This window comes from Rhineura floridana, chromosome 4 (genome assembly GCF_030035675.1).
Source record: "Rhineura floridana isolate rRhiFlo1 chromosome 4, rRhiFlo1.hap2, whole genome shotgun sequence".
Lineage (NCBI taxonomy): Eukaryota > Metazoa > Chordata > Lepidosauria > Squamata > Rhineuridae > Rhineura > Rhineura floridana.
The window spans coordinates 96583209-96607577 of NC_084483.1; the positions used below are offsets into that span (position 1 = coordinate 96583209).

Here is a 24369-nt window from a genome sequence, read left to right on the forward strand (position 1 = left end):
TCACTAGCTTAACCAGGCAGGATTGCATCCTACCATACAGAGATGGCTTTTTTTGAAATTGCAACAGTTTAATTCATAAATGCGTATGTTATACAGAAAATGGTAATGCGTGTGTGTCTGTTGAAACAAAACTCAAGCTAATTTATGTTTTGAATGTTTATAGTAAACATGATTAGATGTTTGACAACTTTAAATCCTTTTGTATCGCTGTTTTCCTGCCATGTGAAAAAGAACAATAATAATGGATGTGTTCCATTGGTTTTTAAACTGAGTAGAGATTTGGCTGGGAGTAGGGAAAGGACACTTTTAAAACAAAACAAAAATTAAACAAAGATTTAGGATTGAACTAAAGTAGCATCAGTGCAATTCTGCTGACACAGGGTCACTTCCATTTTCTTTCACCCCCCTGCACCACTCCATCTTCTATGCAATGAGGCTGAGCAGCAATTATTCATCAATAAATATGTAAACACTGTACAATGTGTATAACATGTGCATCTAAAAAAAACTTTATTGTAGCAAATTGAGAAGAAACGCATTCATAGCAATAATTTTGTTGTGACAGAGGTGGAACGGGTGGATGGAAGAAAATTTTCTTCATAGTCCATTTTCAGTGGATTCCTACCACACCCCTAGTCCACTCTGTTTTAAAATACTGGATGGGGTGCTGGTATATGTATCCCCACTCTCATGAAGTATGATCTGCAGAGATATGGAGCAGAACATTTTAAGTGGTTGCTCCATACTTGGGGAATTCACAAGTGTTTGATGCCACATGATTTGAGGATGGTGGTGGAACTTGTTTAGTCTGTTAGACATTTGATAGTTTCTAACTGGTAGAACTGTCTGATACTATTTAATATTTGGATTTTTGAACTCTTTTAATGTTTTTAGCTTCATTTCATCATATTTGGATCTTGTCTCGAATGCCTTTATATCCCCCTGTAGTACTGTGTCAATGGTAGGGGAGCACAGGAATCAGTATGGGTTGCTGCACTGGTCCAGGGACTTACATTTAGTTCCTAGTTCTGGGTCCAGAAGACAAGACTGGGCTGATATGTGTCTGAAAATATATGCCAAGCCTTTAAAAGGAAGACAATATTTGAGAAGCCCAACCCAAAACAATGTATTCATAAGAAACTCTCTTCTCATCAGCTGATTCTTTTTTGCATGATAATTATTTGGATTTTTCATCACTTACTAAACCAACAAAGCTAGATAGAGTCCCTGGTGCCCACAGCTAAAAGTGTAAAGCCATTACCTATATACATCTTGCAAATGCAACAGATTGTGTTATACTTGTCCTATCTGATCCACTCTTGTTTATAGCTATCAACAAACCCAGTTGGATAACATGAAGAATGTTATATTTTTTTCTGAATTCCCTGCGCCATGCATATGTTTCCTTGGCACAAGTGCAGTACACACAAGGGAGTTTCACATAACCATCTCCTCCCCTTGATGAAATAATGAATGAGGGGGGACACATAGGCTTACTCCCACACGCACACACTGTTTACATGTACTATGCCCATGCTGATGGTGGAAATAGTTTTCTACATATTTGGATGGCATAGGAAAAGTCTCCCCATGTGTACTGATGTACACATGTAGGGTTCCTCCGCACAGTATGAGTGACCTGGTGATGGGGCTAGCCTGTGCAGCCCCACAGTGCTCCTCATGTTCTTTCAGTGTGTGTGGAGGGTCATGTGAGCCTTCCAAAAGAGACGCACTCTCGCTATTAATTATTAAAAACACAAATATATAATTGCCCCTTTCCCCTACTCACAAAAGGACGCCAGGTAAGGATAAGGAATCTGTTCTTGAGTGCAAAACCTATGATAAGCAGTCCTGAGCCTTTGCTAAACCAATTAAATGCTTGCTCTCTTATGGGAACTCAATGTTGGTCTTTTTCAAAGTAGTTTAAAGATTGTAAAAAAAAGTCATGAACCTTGACTTGCATATAAAAACTGTTATTTTTGCTAATTAGAGGCATCTCAGTTTAATTCCAGCATGGGGAAAATTTGTAATGAGTTATGCTTGAGTATCAGGAGCAGGTCACCCAGCAGACATCTTCCATTAAAACAAAGTACTTTGGCAAAAATGGCAATACAGATTTTTATTAAGAGACAATGTGAGAAAACAAAACCATTATTCTTTTGTATTGACAGGTCAAAGATTATTATTTGTATTAAGTCATTTTCTAATGAAATAAAACCACTTCACAGAACCTGTAGTGATAACGGGGGGGGGGGAGAAAAAGAAAAAAACTCCCAAGGTCTCTGACTTATGTCTAGGCTATAAAGAACCCCAGACTTGGCAGCAGGAATATGTGCACCAACAAGTGTTCTTTCTTTGAGCTCTTCAAATGGTGTATGATGGAGACCAATGCAGCAGGAAGACTTGTTATGGGAAAAGCTGGGGGGGGGAACCTGAGCTGTCCAGGGAATGGGAGCCCCTGAGAAAGAAGAGGAACAGAAGGTGGTCACCATCCTAGGCAAACAAACAAGCCCTGAAGTCAGGACTGGTAGCCCAGAAACAAAATATGGATGTTGAAGATTTGACAAGCAAAGGTGACAACATGGGGAAAATACAGGGCAGTGATGGTGATAAAATCTGTTTCTTCATAAAGCAACTTCTGGATCCATTCTGGGCAGACTCTAATGTACACAATTATTTAGTCAATGTAATGTCTAAATCCTATGTTCCTACTCATATTAGAACAATTATCCATGCAGCAGCCATGCACTTGCATTGTGCTGGCTACAGTACTTTCCACCAGTGTGTCTCAGTGCCAAAAAGATAAGGGTGGGAATTTGGTATACCCCCCCTCTCTCAGTAGTTGTAGTAGCTGCCACCCCCACCTCCCCATGACCTGGAATGATGCAGGTCCAGGGCATGGTGGAGGATACAAAATAGCAGAGCTTGGAAAAGTTACTTTTTTGAACTACAACTCCCATCAGCCCCAGCCAGCATGGCCACTGGATTGGGCTGATGGGAGTTGTAGCTCAAAAAAGTAACTTTTCCCAGCTCTGCAAAATAGTGGCCAGGCAGCCAATGCAGTTCCTGCTGCCACCACCTGCATGCAGCAGCAGGAAAAAAACCACATACACCCAAACCCAATTGACCTAAAACAAAACTACAGGAAAAAAGAAAGAAGCAGTGCTACTGTTACTGCTGATGGTGAACCCCGCTCCCAAGGAACTGCTGGAGATGTTCTCCTCTCCCTGGAGAAATTTGGTGAAATGCCCCCCCCCCAATTTCTCTGCCCGCAACCAGGGTAAAGATTTTCAAGAGGGCATCTGTACACAGCTCTAAAAGTTCTTCAAGTTTCCCTGCAGGGACCAGGAACAGCTTCTCCTGGTCAACTGCTTCCTTGACTGCTGCCTCAGATATCTCTACTTTGACATATCTTCTATTGTTCTCTCCACATAGGGTGGAGTTGTCAGGGAAGGTGGAAGAGCAGTTGTGCTAATTAGCACAGAATTGGGAAGAAGAATAAAAGAATTACCAAAGTTTCCATCAGGGTGCTTCACTCCTGTGATGAACACTTCCTGTGTTTTAGTTGATTTATGCACTTTCAAACACATTGGGTTTTTCTTAAAAGCCATTTTAGTTCACATAAAATTAGTTTGCCTAGTTAGATAAAAGGTACTTCATTTGTTATTATCTACCTAGCAAATAACTCAAGGCTACATTTTGATAGTGGAGTGTTAATCACACACAAAAATATTGTAAAGGATATTTTATGCGCAAAACAGACTGGGAGTGTTTCTAGAATATGGCATCAGTCCTCCTCATGCAGGCAAGTTTTTTGCAGTGTCCACATGATGTTATTCTCATCAAAATGCCAGCCCTTGTTTTTCCCGTCAATTTAATCTTGATTTACTCTTACTGGGGAATATCCAATGTTTTAACAAACAACAATACTCTATTGCCAGAATCCCATTTGTGATATTTCAATGACCTGTTTACAATATTAAGCCCAGTTTGGAAGCGCCCTGGAATTGTAGCTGAATGCACAATGACTCCTGTGTTGCCGAAAAGGATTTTAAAGATAATGATCTATGTCACATCTCATCAGCTTCAGCTGAAAACAAATGTCATTTGTGGTAGAGCTGTTTGCCTTCTCACTTCATCGATCTTAACTCCCACATAAACCAAAGAATCATGGATAGGAATTTGGTGGCAGAGGATACCTGGGAGCCATTCCCCTGATCAACCTGTTTTTCAGTAGATGGATTAACCAACAACAAAGCAACCTTCAGGAGGTGAGAAAGTGAGACTTCTGCAATCAAGTTTGTTCCAGGAGTGTTCAGAAACACAGTCTATCATAATTAGTGCAGAGATTCCCATCCACAATTCTATGGAACAACACATGGTTTGTATGCAGAAGGCCCTAGGTCTCTCCATGTAAAAGGCTCTGGCATCAGGGTGGGAAAGTCCTCAAAGCCTGAGACTGTGGAAGAAAAGCTAGATTATGTACAGTCTTGGCCATCAGTCTTGAACAATAACTCCCTATCTGTTCCCTGCAGACACAAACTGTACAGAAGTGTTGCTGAGCAATCTCAGAATAGGGAAGAGAAACAAATATTAACACAGACCTTAAGACTATTGCTAAGTGTGGTTGTATAAGCCTCTAAGGACTTGAACCCCTCTGTTCTCTGCTTTTTTATGTTCTTCTTTATATAGTGTTTGTTAATTAATAATACAATGCTTTTTAAAAAGTTGGATCAGACAGTATTGGGCTAGAACAGGGGCAACCAAGATGGAGCCCTCCAGATGTTGCTGCATGACAACTCCCACCAGTCCTGGCCACCATAATAAGAGTTGTAGCAACTTCTAGAGGGCACCATGTTGGCTAGATCATCCAACAGACTCAGTATAGATAGGTGAAGCAGGCTCCTAGATAGGCAAAGCATTCTGCCTTTTCCTGTGTGTCTCCTGAAAGTCGCCAAGTCAGCCAAGAGATTTGAATTCAGCTTGATATCTCTGGTCCCAGTCAAGTGTTATATGAACCATGACTTCTAGGCTCCTGCACCACTATCTGGCACACAACTGGAGGAAAGCATAACTGAAGTGCTCGACTAATGTGGAACATACTTCTCATCTCACAAGACCTCACACATTTTATAGGACCATACACACACTTTTTTTTTTGCAGTGGCTTTTGTAAGTAGCATTCCTAGTGCTGCAGTTGTGAAACTTGACTTTCATTGGGATTTGGGTGGATTTTCTGGATAAAAGTTAATATGTTCTTTAATAAATGTTTTGGACTGAAATGATCATGTGCATCATCAACAAAGGGTGAGATAAAAATATAAATAAATGCCATTTAGACTACACAATGTGGTACAACAGATGTGGGAAGCCTGGCCATGCTTACTGGGGCTGACGGGAGTTGTAGTTCAGCAACATCTGAAGGGCCAAAGGTTCCCTAAACCTGTGCTACAGGCAGAGAGCAGGAGGTAGCAAGATATCAGTCTGGAAGGCCAAACACCTCTAAAGCTATTCTTAGCATATGTTGGATACTGGACACTTGCTGTTTCTATTAATTCTTGAGATACTGTTTTGTTTGCTTATTATGTTTTGGCCCCAGCCTTTTCCCAAGGGGCTCAATGTGGCATGTATGGCTCTCCTCTCCCCACTGTATCCTTACAACAACTAGGGATGAGGGAGAAATCTGTAAAATTTGGATTTAATACCAGATTTCGATTCAGTCTGACAGTCCACCATCTTTTTGGACTGGCACTGATTTCTTGTGGCGGGCCGTGGCTGTCATTGGCACAGTTTTTTCCTGATTTCCCCTCCTAATTTTACGTAATTATCTTTGTAATTGTGTTTCCTCTAAGTTGATGCATTCTTAACGGCTGTCTAGGTGATAACGACTGCCATTAACATCCATTAACTTCCCTCTAATTTTCTATTTCTTTTGTTAATTCTCAGAAATGGCCATTAACAATATTATTTTTGTTTTTTAGTCTCTCTAATTCTTCTATTCCTTAAATAATGTTTAGGTTAAGTAATCATTTTGGTCATTATCCAGGATCAAATTAAATTGCGGAACAAAGCGTAGTTTTCTCATGATGTTAATGCAATGCAATGTTTTTCATTTTCATCTTTGAAAGACTACATAAATTTGTTTGGCTTTGGCTTTCTCTTCTAAGTTATATAAGTAAGCCCCTGAGTGCTGCTGCCAGAGGGGGGATGACGATGCTTATTTGTACTGAAGTGCATGGTGTGAAGTGCATGTGTGTGTGCATGGCTATATAGCATAAGCATGTGTGCACCCACATTGTCATCATCGAATGACACTCAATTTGGGCACTCAAATGTTGTGTTAAAAAAAAGGGAGCAGACTAATAGAATGGTTCACAAAGCATGTTATCCGTCAGGAAAAACTTTCCCTATGAGCATTGCTTTCCTCTAGCTCAGTATTTCTCAAGCTTTTTTGACCTAGCTAACATAAAATCCCACACCCCTCTTTAAACCTATCTCCCCTAATTATTTTATGTTAATTTCCAAAAGGACTGAAATATTGTGACTTATAAATTATAAATACAATTTTATAAAATTTAATAGAAAAAATCAAACTTTGATATATATATTAGATGATTATGTAGTTCAATAGTTCAGAGGAGAAGGGATTTTGTCATCAAGCCTGCAGATAATGGTGGTGCTGTCGTGGTACTTAACACTGAAGACTACACAGCAGAAGGTCAAAGACAACTAAAGGATGAAACAACATACAGACTTCTTGACAAAGACATCACGACAGATCTCAATACTCATATCATTACAACTCTACAAAATGTGACAAGTAGGAAACTTTTTAAAGAGGAGACTGCTGATCTCCTTGTTAATCCAAATCCCACCCCTGGAAGGTTGTACATGCTGCCGAAAATCCTCAAAGCCAACAATCCCAGTTGCCCAATTGTCTCTGGTAACAACACAGTTACTGAAAGGATTTCTTTGTACATTGGCTTAAATTTACAAAACATGGTGCAAAACCTATCATATATCAGACACCAATGACTTCTTACTTAAAACTGAGTCTTTAAACAAGCAGTATCAATTCCACAACAATACTATACTAGCTACTTTAGATGTCACATCTCTTTACACCAATATACCACATAATGATGGGATTCAGGCTTTAAATGAGTTCCTTAACACCAGGAATATGAACAATCCTCCAACAGAGGTTCTCACAACTTTAGCTACGCTAGTCCTGACATGCAACAACTTTACATTCAATGGAGAACACTACCTGCAACTACAAGGCACAGCTATGGGGACTCGCATGCCTCTATCATATGTGAATCTATTTATGGGTAAACTGGAACAATTATTATTATTATTATTGTTGTTGTTGTTGTTGTTGTTGTTGTTTTATTATTTAAAAGATTTCTATCCCGCTCTCCTATCCTACAATAGGGCACTCAGGGCGGCTACAGCACACATAAATAATAAAATACATAATAAAAACACAAACATTACAGTAAATTAAAATGCATAAAATACAATTAAAATGCATAAAATGAATTATGCATACACATACACACAGACATACATGTATATATGTGCATTCACATATAAGAGAGTGAGAATAAAAGAACTTAAAAGATAAAATTAAAAGATAAAAAACAGTGTCAGGCTGACCCGTCAGTCCCAACCAAAGGCTCTCTGGAACAAAATCGTTTTTACAAGTTTCCGGAAAACCATCAGAGAGGGAGCATAGCAGGCTTCTTGGGACAGGGAATTCCAAAGTCTTGGAGCCACAACTGAAAAGGCGCTCTCCTGCGTGCCTGTCAATCTAACTTCTTTCATTCCAGGCACACAGAGGAGACCAGAGGCAGGTGATCTTAAATCCAGGGTAGGGACAAATGAACGTAAACGGTCCCTTATGTACACTGGTCCAAGGCCGTTTAGGGCTTTAAAGGTCAAAACCAGCACTTTGAATTGGGCTTGGAAACAAATTGGGAGCCAGTGGAGTCAATAAAGCACAGGGGTGATATGCTCCCTGCACCGTGCTCCCATTAACATACTGGCTGCTGCATTTTGGACCAACTGCAGTTTCCGAATCGCCCCATGTAGAGTGTCTTACAGTAATCAAGCCTCGATGTCACCAATGCATGTGTCACTGTGGCTAAGTTGATGTAGTTTTTAAATTGTTCTAAGCTCTCTTTACCATTTGTTGACCATCAAGATGTCATCAATGTATTGCCACCACATAACTGGTTTGTTAATGGCCTTTTTAAGGCCTTTGTTCATGATGCCATGTAAGAGAAAGAAAAGGGAGGGAGGGAGAGAGAGAGGCAGGTGTCTTCCTTCTGTTTCACTAATTGTAAAGAGAGCTGTCATTCTTGTCATCCAGCACGTCAACTGACAATAATTAAAGGGATTCCACAATTGAGAACGTGGCAACTGCTTTCTTTTTTATATGGTCAGGAAACAACTACAATGCTCAGCTGCAATAAAAAAATTTAGGAGTCCAGCAAGAAACAAGACTACCACACTCTCCACAGAAAGATTTTCCTCAGATAATTGCACAGCTGTACTATTTTTCTGGGGTCTTACTCTAATTTTAATCCCAATCCCTGTTTGGGATTGGAAACATTATTCCTAGTCTTGTAGTGTATACATACACCCAGTTTTTGAAGAATGTTAATGCCCTTTACTTTATAGTTGCTGTGTTGAATAGATCACCTACGTTTGGGGCAGACAGGGAAACAATAAAATAATAACGAGGGCTAATCGTTATTACAACAGCTATATGCAAAAGTAATTAACTAATTAATCTTGGAGCTAGTAGAGGATTATATTCTGTACTAGTCTGCCAATTGTAAAAAGATAAATACAGATGCACCCATTTCCTCTTGGTAAACGCAGTCCGCATCCATTTAAATCAATGGGCATTTAATCTCTGGCTTGTGCTGGATGTGAATTGCATCATTAAAATGTTGTCCATCAGATCAATTGTTATAGTTTATATGTCTTACCTTTGCAGTGCCCTGAGCCTAGGCATTGGAACCAAAGTGGGTCAAACCTCTGCAGTTTTCTAATCCAGTACTCTAAGGATCTTACACACCAAATTATAGACAAAGACAGAATACATTGCAGGATAATGGGGAATGAAGACTCATGTCTTTAAGGCAATTTAGTCATTGTCATATTCAATTACATGCTTCTTCCTTTTGGTAGGTGTATGATTTTGCTTCTGTTGGCTTTCATTTTCAGTTGTAGCTACTTGCAATCCACAATCAACCTCAGCAGCAAAATTCAGGAATTTTGTTTCAAATAATTGCACTTATTGGAAAGCTAGAATGAAGTTAAATGCCTGATGTGACCCACATGGAAACAGTGTCTAGAATTTTCCACTATATATTATACTTTATGTTATTATTATTATTATTTCCCATCTGTCCTCCAAGGAGCTCATGGTGGTGTACAATTTTATTCTCCCAACAACTCTGTGAGGTAGGTTAGGCTGAGAGACAGTGACTGGCCCAAGGTCACCCAGTGAGCTTCATGGCCGAGTGGAGATTTGAACCCTGGTCTCCCAGCTCCCGGTCTGACACGCTAACCACGGCACCACTGGCTCACATGCAAGTGGCAAACCAAAAATAAAACCCTTCACTGATTTTTTATTCAAATCCCTTTTGTAGCCAGTTTATTTTTTCCCTATAACAGCACAGCAGTAGCAGGATTAGTACATTTTTATTTTAGATTTGATCTTTAAAATATATTACATTTTCCCACAGGCCTTAAAGATTTTCAAAGGCAAAATGACTCATTCTTTCTCTGCCTGACAGAATACATAACAATTTTTTTGATAACCAAGTCGGATTTTGTACAATACTGACAAGTACTATATGTCACCTGATAATCAAAGATGTTTGCAGTGTCTTTCACTCTAAGCAGAACTTACTTGTTCTTGCAGCTTTTGAAATCTTTTCTGAAAGGAAAGCCGTGAGAGAGAGTGAGAGAACTTGAAGGAAAAGTGAACAATTTAACAGCCACTCTCTTTGCTTATTAATATAGATTTTGATTAAGTTAACTCAATTGAATATGTGAAGTTCTCAAGCAGTGATGATGCCAATATGTCCTTGAACAACTTCTTTGATAATGTGATTGGAGAGTGTCTCTTTGCACAGGCAAACATCTAAGAAACAATACTGTTATTTACCATTGTGGGTACAAAGGGTAAATGTATTTGAAAGAATGACAAGCTCTAGCAAGAGACACAGCTATACTCTTGTTCTTCCTTGCTACCATACCATTTGTCTTATCCTTGGTTGTGACTTTACTTACGAAAATAAAGAGCAAAGTAAAGTTCCCATTTATGCTATATATACTCCCAGGCTGCATTTTTTTTTTATTTTCATCAATCAGAAATTGAAATAATAATTTAAGAAAACATGTTAAATATGATTTAAACCTGTTCTAGGCCAGTGCCCAACAACTAGGATGAGCAAGGTTGTTAAGTAGGGCCAGCAGCTGGCTTCTGCCATCAAAACAGAAGAAGAGGAGAACTTTTATCAGTGGTGGCATTCTACACATGCTCTGCAACTCTTGAACCTGAGACAGACTGCAGGGCTGGTTGATTGGCAGTCCAAAGTCAAAGTCCAGACCCTGTCAAGAAAAATTATTGCCAGAAGTGCTGGAGAGAGACGGGCAAACCAACAAGTTGTTGTGATTAGAAGCCTGCCCCTCTTTAGGGTGAAAATTTGATGTTTGAATGGTTTTTGTTCCACAGTTGAAAGGTGAAAGTGTCATTGCCTGCTATGTTGGAAAAAGTGGTTTCTATACCCCCAGGGTGAGAGCTTGGTGGGGATAGTTTCTGCCCCCTTGAGTGAGAGACAAGGGGGGAGTGTTTGGTATGAATGTTATATTTAGAGTGTGTGCATTATTTGTTGTATACATGTAGATTTGAGTGGTTCTCATGGTATGAGTGTGCTGTTTTTAGGATGTGAGGTTGAATTATGTGAGCGCTTGTAGAGTGTGATTTGAGGGTGCTAAAATAGAAAGCTGAGTGTGTTGGTTTAGGGTGTTGATATGTTTGAACACGAGTGTGTTGATCTTGTAAAGGTGTGTTTGATATCTATTTTCAACTGTAATTAGATGAAACTGTTATAAAGGAGACTGACTGTTCTAATTGTTTTGCTTTTTATTACATTGTGATTAAATATGAGCTGATTTTGTTTAAACTACGATGTTTAAAAATAAGTTTGTTTTTTAACTTGATTTTTATTTTTTCTTGAAGGCTAGAGGATATTTTGTTTCGTCTATTATGCTATACTTTTTTCTTGTATTTCTTGTACTTAATTTTATGTGCAGTGTTTATACTATATGTTGATACTAAAGAGGATGTTTTGTTCAGTTAATTGTACTTTATTGATTGTGGTTTTTTGTATCTGGTGTTTTAAGATGATTTGACTTATGTTGTACACTGCTTAGAGTTTTATTTAAATATAAGCGGTATATAAATGGTCTGGGGGGGGGAAAGTAGACATTTACAGACATTATGCACTTCATTCTTTTGAGGTGGAGGACAGGTCTGCTCCATTTCTAACTCTTAGGTCTGCATGACCAACTAGTAGACGTATCTCTTCAAAACCAGTCTTTGTTGCATGAACCACATAGACATTTCATCTCCCACACATTTCATCTCCCACAGAAAGCTATGGAAGAGTCCTAGGTGTGCATGTCAATTGCACCAACTAACAATCTTTTGGAAGAGAAATATCCAGTTTAAGGGACTTGCACTTGTGTGCTTTTGTAGGGCGGACAGAAGAGAAAATAGGACGCTATTAATTTTTTACTTACTAAAACTCCGCAGGGATATAAGAAATTTGTTTATCTTCAATTATTTCAGTTGATGCACGTGGTCAATAATATTGAGTGAATAGAGATGATTAGCAAAGATGATAATCAAGCACTTTATAAGTGTGGGTCACCTGTACAGTGCTGCTCAAGTAGCAAGGAAAATCTTATAAATTATACATCTGAGCAAAAAGCTGGTAAAGTAGAAGAGTGATAACATTATCCTCACCAATTGACATGACAGTACAGGTGACTAGCATGCCAAGTGATTGCAGTACACATTGTGGAAAATTACAACATAGGAAATGTTTATGTATGATCCTTTGCCCAAACTGAGAAAAAGTCAGTTGTGCACAAGTCCCATTGAAATCAATAGTAAAATTTTGTTACTGCTTATTTGACTAATTCCCATTATGTAAATCTCACTAATTTCAATTGGATTTAAGAAGGCCTAATTTTCTCTGGGTTGACTCGGTTTGCATCCTCATCCCTATTCATATCCAACTCTTAAAGGCTTGAACAGAGGCAGCCGGACAGTCATCTGTCAGGAAAGCTTTGATTTGGATTCCTGCATTGCGCAGGGGGTTGAACTTGATGGCCTTATAGGCCCCTTCCAACTATGATTCTATGAACTGTGCCCATGTAGACAATAGAGCGGTGGGTGGCTTTGGAAACTTTAGAGCAAACAAGCATTGATTACCTGTTGTCATATTGTGATGGTGGTGGGTTTCTTTTACTGTTGGGGCTGTTAAGCAAAACAAGAAGATCCAATTCATTTAGATTCCTCACACACACATCACTAGCATGTTACCCCATTAAGTCTACATACATTGTAGAAGTTAAAACTTGGAAAATAATAAAATTAATAAGATTTCTTAAACCAAGAATGCATCCGGATGCCCTGTTAAAAGCATTTTAAGCTCCATCAATGGAATTAGGGATTTAAACTGCATGCTCAACTAAAGCCAAACCACATGGGAAATGGAAATTCTTCTGACAATTTGGTTACAAATAAGAGGTTTTATTCTGATATTTCACAAGAATTTCTTTAAGCAGCATGCTCCTGACTCTGTATATTCTTTAAACTAAAGCTGAGCCCAAGTTTCATGAGGGTTAATTTTCATATCGAAATGTGCATTTTAACTAGGACAAATCTTTTATCAAACACATCTGCAAATTACACAAAATCTGAGCATATTTGTTTATTTTTTAAAAAAACCTAGATATCTAGAACTGCTCAGAGTGAGTTGTACAATGTGTTCTGTCCGAAGCTGAGGAACTGTCTCACACGGTTGAGTTTTTCTCTTTTTATTAAAGTAACAGATATATCAAAAGCTTTATGACTCATCAACCTAACTACTCTTTCTAGGAACTTTAGCCCTGGCTAACACTGACTAAGCATATCTTCATAGCTCTCAGATATTGACTCAACAATGAACCCCTCCCTGAGTCCACTTAAGTAGGCTTGGCTTTTGTGCGTAAATGACGGAGCTGTGCCTGTAGAACTTTGCACCTCTGAAGCAACGGGTGTTGGATCTCAGCCTCCCCCTCTGACTGGTTGGGGCTAACAGTTTGCTCAAGCATGGGAAGCTGTGGGGTGCTTAGCTGGGGAATAATAGGTTGACAAGGCGGCACCTCGGGCATAGGTGAGGGGGGCATGTCTTATGGAGCAGTCTCTGACAGGGAAGTTAGTTCAGGTTGCACTCCGGCAGGGAGGCCAGGGGACTGAGCGTGCTATGAACTCTCCTTGTTGCTTGACCCCTCCCTCAGCTTGTTGCCCCAGTCCTCAAAGGCGGTATCACCCTTGATGATGCCTCCCCTCCCAACCTGGGTCACAACACAATGCTACTGGTTAGATAAGTGGAGTAGAAATCTCAGATATATGTTTTTATGGTTTCAGGGAGATTGAGGGACACAGCTCAGGGAAATTCTTAAGCCTTGGGAGCTGTGTAGTCTCTGAGCTATTCCAGAAGGAGTTATATTCATAATTGCTATTATTAATACCTGATATTGTTAACTGTGAATGTTAACAAGATGTACAAAAGCAGCCCTTTATAATTCTACACAATCCAGGCAAATGCAATTATAAGAACATAAGAACATAAGAAGAGCCTGCTGGATCAGGCCAGTGGCCCATCTAGTCCAGCATCCTGTTCTCACAGTGGCCAACCAGGGGCCTGGGGGAAGCCCGCAAGCAGGACCCGAGTGCAAGAACACTCTCCCCTCCTGAGGCTTCCGGCAACTGGTTTTCAGAAGCATGCTGCCTCTGACTAGGGTGGCAGAGCACAGCCATCATGGCTAGTAGCCATTGATAGCCCTGTCCTCCATGAATTTGTCTAATCTTCTTTTAAAGCCATCCAAGCTGGTGGCCATTACTGCATCTTGCGCGAGCAAATTCCATAGTTTAACTATGCGCTGAGTAAAGAAGTACTTCCTTTTGTCTGTCCTGAATCTTCCAACATTCAGCTTCTTTGAATGTCCACGAGTTCTAGTATTATGAGAGAGGGAGAAGAACTTTTCTCTATCCACTTTCTCAATGCCATGCATAATTTTATACACTTCTATCATGTCTCCTCTGACCCGCCTTATTTTAAATTAAGATCAATGATGCCACTCTAGCTCATTACCATCATATTAGTCCATATTCAATATTAGGAACACACACTCCATGGCTGAAGTAGGAGAAAGAAACTTTGGATTAAATGTTAATCCTGAAGGTAAGAGTAACAGTGGTAGATGATAATAGTGGGAATATGGTGGTCATATGAGTAAAAACATAGAATTGAAGCCTTTTGAGATGAAAGCACAGAACACCCCAAAATGGGAGGGGGAGGGAGTGGAAAAACACCATTGGGTAAAATGGTCGGTGGGAAAAGATTTAAGTTTCCTCTTCCTCTTTGTGGCACACCCTGCTGGAAGCAGTTCCTGTTCTAAAATGACCATTAGAAAAAGGGTTGGGCTGTAGCATTTGTACAGGATGGACTGCTTTTCTCCCAGTCTTTGATGAGAATGTCTGTTGGCATTCCTAAAATTCCAACTGTCCTGTCTGCATCCCTGCTTTTGTTTTATAATTCAGACATTCCATGACTTTCCAAGGACAAATCTTTTCAAAGCCACAAAAGAAAGGAGAAACCAAATCCAAATGGCAGTGACAGGATGACTAAAAATGCAAGCTCTGAAGTACTTGCTGGGGGGCAGGGAGACTTGTATGTGCCACATCAACAGACATGGCCATGCTCAAACTGACTTTGTTGCCATGCAAATAACAAACACCTCTTCATCACAAATATGTTCTCTTGAAACTTTTTAAGAACATAAGAACATAAGAAGAGCCTGCTGGATCAGGCCAGTGGCCCATCTAGTCCAGCATCCTGTTCTCACAGTGGCCAACCAGGGGCCTGGGGGAAGCCCGCAAGCAGGACCCGAGTGCAAGAACACTCTCCCCTCCTGAGGCTTCCAGCAACTGGTTTTCAGAAGCATGCTGCCTCTGACTAGGGTGGCACAGCACAGCCATCACAGCTAGTAGCCATTGATAGCCCTGTCCTCCATGAATTTGTCTAATCTTCTTCTAAAGCCGTCCAAGCTGGTGGCCATTACTGCATCTTGTGGGAGCAAATTCCATAGTTTAACTATGCGCTGAGTAAAGAAGTACTTCCTTTTGTCTGTCCTGAATCTTCCAACATTCAGCTTCTTTGAATGTCCATGAGTTCTAGTATTATGAGAGAGGGAGAAGAACTTTTCTCTATCCACTTTCTCAATGCCATGCATAATTTTATACACTTCTATCATGTCTCCTCTGACCCGCCTTTTCTCTAAACTAAAAAGCCCCAAATGCTGCAACCTTTCCTCGTAAGGGAGTTGCTCCATCCCCTTGATCATTCTGGTTGCCCTCTTCTGAACCTTTTCCAACTCTATAATATCCTTTCTGAGATGAGGCGACCAGAACTGTACACAGTATTCCAAATGCGGTCGCACCATAGATTTATGCAACGGCATTATGATATCGGCTGTTTTATTTTCAATACCTTTCCTAATTATTGCTAGCATGGAATTTGCCTTTTTCACAGCTGCCGCACACTGGGTCGACATTTTCATCGTGCTGTCTACCACAACCCCAAGGTCTCTCTCCTGGTCGGTCACCGCCAGTTCAGACCCCATGAGCATATATGTGAAATTAAGATTTTTTGCTCCAATATGCATAATTTTACACTTGTTTATATTGCATTTGCCATTTTTCCGCCCATTCACTCAGTTTGGAGAGGTCTTTTTGGAGCTCTTCGCAATCCCTTTTTGTTTTATTGTTTTATTTGTTTTATTGTTACAATGAGCAGAATTATAGCATAGAATAAACACTTTCTGGCTCCTTTGAGCTACGTGATTCCTGGGTTAGAGGATCTTTCAGAGATTGTTACTTAGGAGCAGGAAGACTTTCAGTTGGTTGCTGAGAACTGAAAATTAAGAACATTATTCCTTTTGCACTTTAAAAAGAAGTAAAGTAAGGGATGCATCCATCCAATGTTATACTTTCCTAGTTGTCATCTGACCATGCATGTAAGAAAGCTGCCATAAAATATCATTCTGTTCTGGTCAAAAACTTCTGGGAAGTGCATTTGATAAAGCTCCCAGAACTATCTCCAAGGTTGCTTCCTCACTAGAACCTTTAGTACTGCTGAGATATTGCTTTTCTATAATTAGGTGAAAGAAGAATTAAAACTTTATTATTTCCTGTTGATATAGGGTTTGGGATTAGTGATAAAGAGCCACATCACCATGTTCCAAATTCAGGCTGGTTTAGAATTTGGAATATCACAACTTAGTATGCCAAAAGCTTAATTAGTCTGAACTTAGTGTATGGTGATGGCATGGATGCAACTCTCTAAACACAAATTGATAATGCAAGTCTTCATAGTGTGATTTTTTTCTGTGTGGCTACCACAGGTTGGTTCAATATTGTTTATTTAAGTGTAATTCAGCCCATCACCTCTAGCCTACAGTACAATAGATGGTTGTGCTGAACTTAATCCTTTGATTGTATACTCACTTTTCCCCCCTACATGGAGATTCCATGCAGTGAAAAAATAAACGTGTGAAATGTTCCCGATACAGCTCCATTAAGCGATTGAAAATATAAGAATGTGCATAGGCCAAAACATGATTGTGAGTACAGTGTGCATTAGCCGTCTCAGTTTGGTGAGTTCTGAAGCACTTTGATTTAATTGTGTTGTAGGAAAACTAAGAATACCTTTATTATGCTAGTTTAATATATGAATCTAGAATTTTGCTGTTCTTCCAGACATTGTAAAAAGATTCATGTGAAATACAAAACTCCTGATTTATGGCTTGCAACGTTTTATATATTTTCCCTTGTATTACCTTTAGTCTTTTCTTCTTTAAAATGTGTCTTCTTTATTGTTTTTCCTGTATAGACCAAGAAGAGAAAAATACTGTACGATATAAGGAGCTGAAAGTAATCTTAAACAATGCTCACTGTTGACATTCGGGGAGGGGGGAGAATTAACACCTTCATGATTTAATAACCTTATAAATGGCTTTTAAGGAAAAGATATCCAGCCCTTACCTTCTTTTTCATTCAAAGGCTTTTCTGTTTTTTTCTTATCTAGAAAGATTTCCAAGGCATCCTGATTAAACTTTGGCAGCCTTAGATATTTACACTTCAGTTTGAAAAACACTTGGAGTAAATATGTCTTGTTGTTTTACTGTGTCAGCAGTAGCAACAGTGAATGGTGGCCAGAAGCAGCATAGTTATTATATTTGTACCATTATATGTCATTACATGGATTTCTATTGAGCCATATCTCAAAACCCTGGGCTCATATCCCTGGGCTCCTACAGGGAGAAAGGGCAGGATATAAATCTAATAAATAAATAATAAAATAAAATAAAACCTGGTATATATGTATGTCTGTTTTCAACATTCCTTTTTCAGGCCTCCAAGAACAGACACAGTCAGCTGTGACTTCACACAAGGAAACAGATTGAAATTAACTAAGGTGCAGTGCTTGAGGCATTTTCGCCATTCCCTGCTGAGAACTGTCTGGCAGTCTGCCTTAGAATTGGTCATCTCCAGTCCACCCCCACCCCCCAAGATGATCCAGTTCACTTTAATACAGCTTCATTCAATTTCCTCTAGCGCACAAGCTATCTGCTGAGCTGCAAGCAGGCTGGCACTAACCACCCCAACATAGATCAAGCTCCGAGCCACTGACATGCCCTATCCTATGCATGTTTATTCAGAAGCAAATCCCACTGATTTCAATAGGACTCGCTCTCAAGTAACCATGATTTAGGATTGTAGCAACCTTGAAACCAAAATAAGAAGTAGAAATAGAATATTTGACTGTTTCAGCCAAATCCTTTGGTAGGACAAGTTTAATCAGTGTTCATGGAGCTCAGTGGATATAGCACTTTGTATAAATGGAAGATCTGGATATGATAGACTCCATCAGTTCAATCTGAATTGTTTGTGTAGCTAAATGTTTTAGAAAAAAATGTTTACCTGCCACTGTGATTTCAGCTGATGGTACTTCAAGGAAGGCATGTGTGAATGGAAATGAAAAGAAACAGAAAAAGAGGAGGGGAAGGAAAATAAGCAGTAAAGGGATTGTTAATTGTATACTCTGGTGGTATTTAATGTTACTCCTACAGAGTAGACCTACTGCAGTTAACAGCCATGACTGACTTTATTAATTTCACTAGGTCTACGGTGAGTAGGATTTAGTTGACAAGAACTCCTTGACACTTTTGTCAATACCTTGTGTGCATGGGATATCAATTCAGTAATGGACACACACTTTTGTTGGGCCCATGCATACAAATATCACATTTAAAGGTAAGCCCTACATTTTGAATTATTTCAACCCAACACACAGTATGTTTTGACAAATGCCGTTGATGTGCCAATCAAAACTTTTTGGGCACGCAGAGTTTGACACAGGAATTGAGCATCGACCTTTCAAATTAATGTTTCTATCACTTTATTTTTCTTGAAGCTAACCAAGCTTTAAAACTTTCCATCTTACCACCCATTATTCTAGACCGTCTATTTTGGCATAGTATGTAAGTTGTTAACTGTAAAAAGTTAGAGCATCTTCACAAAGGAGTTTGCACTAGGCAGAGGCAAGGAAACCAGACAAGCATCTTCCCTTCAGATAGAATAAAAGCAGGCTTGGTCATGGGAAAGATACATAGGTCAAGTTTTATGAAAAAGCTGAAGAGATTAAATTTGACCTGGGGAACTGATGTTCCTGGTCCACTATGGTCCTCTCTGTTATCTGAAGTCTTTTCTCTCTTTGCATTCTGACAAAGTAGCAGAAATATTTGAAAATTATCTGATATATTAGTTACAACTGCATATGTGTGTAGCTTCAACAAAATGTAAACATGGAGGGCAGAGACGCTACTCTGTAAAGCAGGGGTGGAGAACTTCAGGCCCAGGGGCTAAGTGCCTCTCTACTTGGCCCTCAGACTCTCCCCAGGCAACACACTCTCTCTTCAGCCTGAAGCTTCAGAGAGCCCCTACTAGTCAAGACCCTGAACAGTACTTAGCTAGATGGCTCAGTGTCCCAACTCTGTACAAGGCAGTTTCATGTATTATGATATTGATTTTTCACCCCTGACATGGAGGCTGCCAAGGTACCTGACCTGCAGCCCTTTCATAGCCATGTTGCCTACTTCTGATCCACATGCCCATCACCCTGTGTCTGACCCATCGCAAACTTGGCCTCAGGCCAGACATGCCTGTTAATCAAAGGCCACTGTAAAGCCAGTCCTGTGGGTTGGGGTAGTCTTCAGAACAGGGTGGGATGTGCAGCGGGGTGGTGGTTGCAATGGAAGGGAAAACTTGGTGGCAATGGGGAGGGGGCACCTGCACAAGCAGAAATGAGTACTGTTAGCAAAAGTGGATCCAAGCCTGTATGAAACTGGGATGCAACTCTTTTATAATGGACCAACATCTTTTTCAAACTCAAAACACTATGTCTAATTTTCTCCTCCCCTAGAGTAAGGCACTGTGTCCTGCTTTGGTACATGTTTCCCATTCACTAGGAGTCTATCCACATCACCTTTTTGATCACTGCAAATAAACAGAAGCCATCACCACCTTTTTCAAACACTCCATTCAAAATATCCTGGGCATCAATAATGCCACTTCTATGATAATGAGATTATTACTCTTTCATTGCAAATACATTGCCTCCTGTTTTAGGCATCAAGTTACAACAGAACTTCCTTTAAAACAATCAGCATGCATTAACAATTATTTTAATGTGAATAAAGCCTCTGATGTTGCAAAATGATCAACTCCCGCCACAGGCAAGTAATTAAAGAAAAATGGAAATAGGATGATTTACTAATTATTTTAAAAATACAGTGCCAGTTAATTTCCTTGATTGCTGTTATTATCTATGTGTAGCTAATTTAGGACTTCCTTTAAGTGAGCCATTAATACCTTTGCATAATCTGGCACTAAGATTACAGAGAGATTATATATTCATAGTTAATTAACTTAATACATTTGGAAATCCTGCGCTATCTAGGACTGCCTGTTGTTAACCTTGAGTTGTAAAATAGTCACTCCATTGATCGATTTGGTAATATAAAATTAATACTTGTGAAGTTGCACTCTTTCAGTTCTTGGAAGTACCTCATCATAAAGTGACGAGATGCACAGCATATGCTGAGTTACATTGAACCAATAAAAATGTTGATTGTGACATATCAGTAAGCTAGAAGTTCATGGTCAAACTCTATGCGCTTCTCTTAGAATACGTTAGAACAAAGTATGCATTTTGGGGAAATTCTACACACCAGATCATGCTAGGGAGAGCTATTGGTGATTTCTAATGCATCACCAATTTGTATTTTAAGTCTGGAGATGATAGTCAGATGACAATAAACAGTGCAATTTGTTTTACCTTTGTTGTGGTGGGCATAGAGACTGTAGGATTTAAATAATGAAATTGTACTAATGCCTAGTTTAAACAAACATTCATATGGATTGCTGCCATCTGCTGGCTATATTGGGAATGGCAATTGCAAGGATTTGACAGCAACCACAGTAATTTTCATCAGTCATTCTCCTCTCAGTATTTAAGCATTTATTTTGTAGCATAATGCTACCTGATCACAGTATTCATTAATGGATACACACTGTTTCTTACCAAGTGGATAGTCTGCATGAATCATAAAAAGGTATACCTCCCAAGAACATCAGCAGCTCCTATTCTCTCATGTAATCTATCCAAAGCCCTGTTTAATTACATTTAGATTGCAATGAGACCAATTCTTACTGTTTTACTTTATATTAAAGCAGCGAGTCATTATATATATTGCATGGACTTTCATCACCAGGAATTGAATCAGGACTTCTAAATCTAATCCTATGCTGTACACTATGTTACTGTATAGTATTGTATTGTATTTCCTCCAAGGATCTTGGAAGTTTCTCATTTTTATGCTCACAGCAAGTCTGTGAGACACGCTGGGCTGCAAGAGGGTCAGTGGGCCAAGGTTGCTCAATGATCTTCATGGCCAAGTGGGGATTCAACCCTAGATCTCTTTACTCCTTGTCCAAGTTGAAGTCCACCTGCCTATCTGCTCCATTGCTAACTCCCTGTGTGAAAAATCTAATCATTTTCATTGTTTTCAAAAACTGATTGTGAAAAAAGCATAATATTGAAAACTGCATAAAATATCTCCAAATGGGGAAATAGATTATGCAAAATATCCTGCTGTTAGCAAATTACATTTACAGCACAATCCAATGCATGTCTGTTAAGAAATAGAACTCAATGAGTCATACTTCTAAGCAGGCATGAATAGGACTGTGCTGCAAACTCAATAGGCTACATTCTGAACTTCACTGGTAGCTGCATCCAGTTGAGGCTACATCCACAGCAGACATTTATTCCACTTTAAACAGACACACCTTCCCCCAAAGAATCCTGGGAAGTGTAGCTGAGAGGTGTTAAGAGATGCCCCATCCCCCTCACAGAGCTACAATCCCCAACATTCTCTGGGAAGAGGGGCTGACTGTTAAGCCACTCTGGCCACTGGAGCTATGGGGAATAGGAGTCTCCTAATAACACTCAGCACCCTTCACAAACTATATTTGTGACAAAATCTGAATCCTACTTCCAGGTAAGCATGTATAGGATTGCAGCCTTAGTTTGATTACAATAGATAAATGTTACTATTTCAGAAAGATACCATAGTAGCAATGGCAATATTAACATAATGAGTATTTCAGAGGATTGCAGATTAAGAGACACAGCTGTGATACCATGCATGTAAAGTACATTTTATGTTGTTGTAAATGTACCATGACACATACTTGTAGTTTCTTTAGACTTTGCTGGAAAGAAAAGAAGAAAGAATCATATCAGAACTGAGATGAACAGAAAGAATTAAGGTTGAAGTACAAGCCTTAGTTTGAAAATACCATACTGAGCATATTCTTGACATGTATATTAGAATATGGTTACACCCATTAGAAGCAAATAACAGTAGTATAGTTATATAGAAGCAATTACTGAATATTTGTGATTGCTCAGAGCCCTGCTGAATTCTTCTGATTTTCCTGTCCCACTAGAGTCCACCTAAGCACCATCCCATAACATTCCAGAAGATCTGTTGACCTTCTAGGGAATCTTTTGGATGTGTGTGCACACTGTAGGGTAGTATGGTTGGGGAAGGAATGGAAAGGAATAGTATAGGTGACTATCAAAATAGTCCGGATGTATTTAGACAAAAAAAGCTGATTTCCAGGAGACTGGAATGTGATCTGTATCAGGAGAATACAGATAACATTTTGCATAGGTTGAATACACTTAACATTTTCAGTATGGTATATGCTCCCAAAAGTTATTATATGTACAGATATGATCCACTATGTTGGAGGGAATGTTCAGCTCAAGCCCCTTATTTTCATATGTGTTGAGACAGTGTGAAGGTGACACAAACATGAGTCTGAAAGATATGTGGAAATATTCAGAATTATTGGGTGGACTATGCAGATCCAAAGCTTTTCCTTTTAATGGTTTTGATGAACTTTCCAGAGAGTTACTCAAAGATCTGTCTATAATTGCTTATAACTGCTAGGCTTCAAAACAGCTCTTTTCTGGAAGTCCACCATAAGCTGTTCTGTGAACTAGTATATGATCTGGTGTATAGCATTGTGGGAGAAACTTACATATCAAATGTGTTTTGTTATCAGAAGTCTAATCAAGCCACATGCTTTTTATTCAACACTGCATCCTTTTTTTTAATTTTGTCGACAGCCAAATAGACTCCCTCTACCAGGTGAAAATCCTTTTGGAAAGACTTCTTTGGTTAATTCCTGTCTGCCTTTTCTTTATCAGAAGTGTCCCCCCCCCCTTTGGCTCTGCTTCAGACTCTCCTACCCATATTTGTTCTGTTGAGGATTATTTCCCTTGGCTTTCCCCCCTTGTTTTGTTGCTTATATATATTTGCCATTTTAAAATTATACAGCAAAAAAGGTTGTTTTTTTAAAAAAAATAGTCTGGTTATGGAACATTTTAGGCAACAGGTTAAAAATCTCTATAGAAGTCATTGTTGATTAGATTAGTGATTGTTGTTATGTGCCTTCAAGTCGATTCTGACTTATGGCAATCCTATGAATCAGCAACCTTCAGTAACATCTGTCATGAACCACCTTGTTCAGATCTTGTAAGTTCAGGTTGGTGGCTTCCTTTATGGAATCAATCCATCTCTTGTTTGGCCTTCTTCTTTTTCTACTCCCTTCTGTTTTCCCCCGCATTATTTTCTTTTCTAGTGAATCATGTCTTCTCATTATGTGTCCAAAGTATAACGCCAGTTTCATCATTTTACCTTTTAGTGATAGTTCTGGTTTGATTTGTTCTAACACCCAATTATTTCTTTTTTCACAGTCCATGGTATGCACAAAGATCTCCTCCAACACCACATTTCAAATGAGTGGATTTTTCTCTTATCCCCTTTTTTCTCTGACCAACTTTCACATCCATATATAGAGATCGGGAATACCATGGCCTGAATGATCCTGACTTTGGTGTTCAGTGATACATCTTTGCATTTAAGGACCGTTTCTACTTCTCTCATAGCTGCCCTCCCCAGTCCTTCTGATTTCTTGACTATTTTCTCCATTTTGGTTAATGACTGTGCCAAGGTATTGACAATCCTTGACAAGTTCAATGTCCTCGCTGTCAGCTTTAAAGTTACATAAATCTTCTGCTGTCATTGCTTTAGTCTTCTTGATGTTCAGCTGTAGTCCTGCTTTTCTGCTTTCCTCTTTAACTTTCATTAGCATTCATTTCAAATCATCAATGGTTTCTGCTAGTAGTATGGTATCGTCTGCATATAATAAATTATTGATATTTATCCCTCCAGTTTTCACACCTCCTTCATCTTGGTCCAATCCCGCTTTCCGTATGATATGTTCTGCGTATAGATTAAACAAATAGGGTGATAAAATACACCTCTGTCTCACACCCTTTCCGATGGGGAACCACTCGGTTTCTCCATATT

The 24369-nt window shown here is 39.3% G+C and overlaps 1 protein-coding gene across 10 annotated transcripts in view; it reads right to left on the reverse strand.

The window, feature by feature from the left end:
- TRDN (triadin) overlaps positions 1–24369 on the reverse strand; it is a 276609-nt gene that overhangs the window by 7035 nt on the left and 245205 nt on the right. For 5 of the 10 annotated variants that reach the window (XM_061623737.1, XM_061623734.1, XM_061623739.1 and 2 more), the window contains 6 exons: positions 22178–22198; positions 18344–18370; positions 17405–17443; positions 17200–17244; positions 12527–12571; positions 9932–9958 (listed from right to left, as the gene is read on the reverse strand). In XM_061623737.1, coding sequence (XP_061479721.1) covers positions 9932–9958; positions 12527–12571; positions 17200–17244; positions 17405–17443; positions 18344–18370; positions 22178–22198 — 204 coding nt within the window. Of the gene's footprint in view, positions 1–963; positions 1083–9882; positions 9959–12526; positions 12572–17199; positions 17245–17404; positions 17444–18343; positions 18371–22177; positions 22199–24369 lie in introns of those variants that run through there. The other 5 variants (XM_061623742.1, XR_009762235.1, XM_061623735.1 and 2 more) reach the window with 5 other exon arrangements.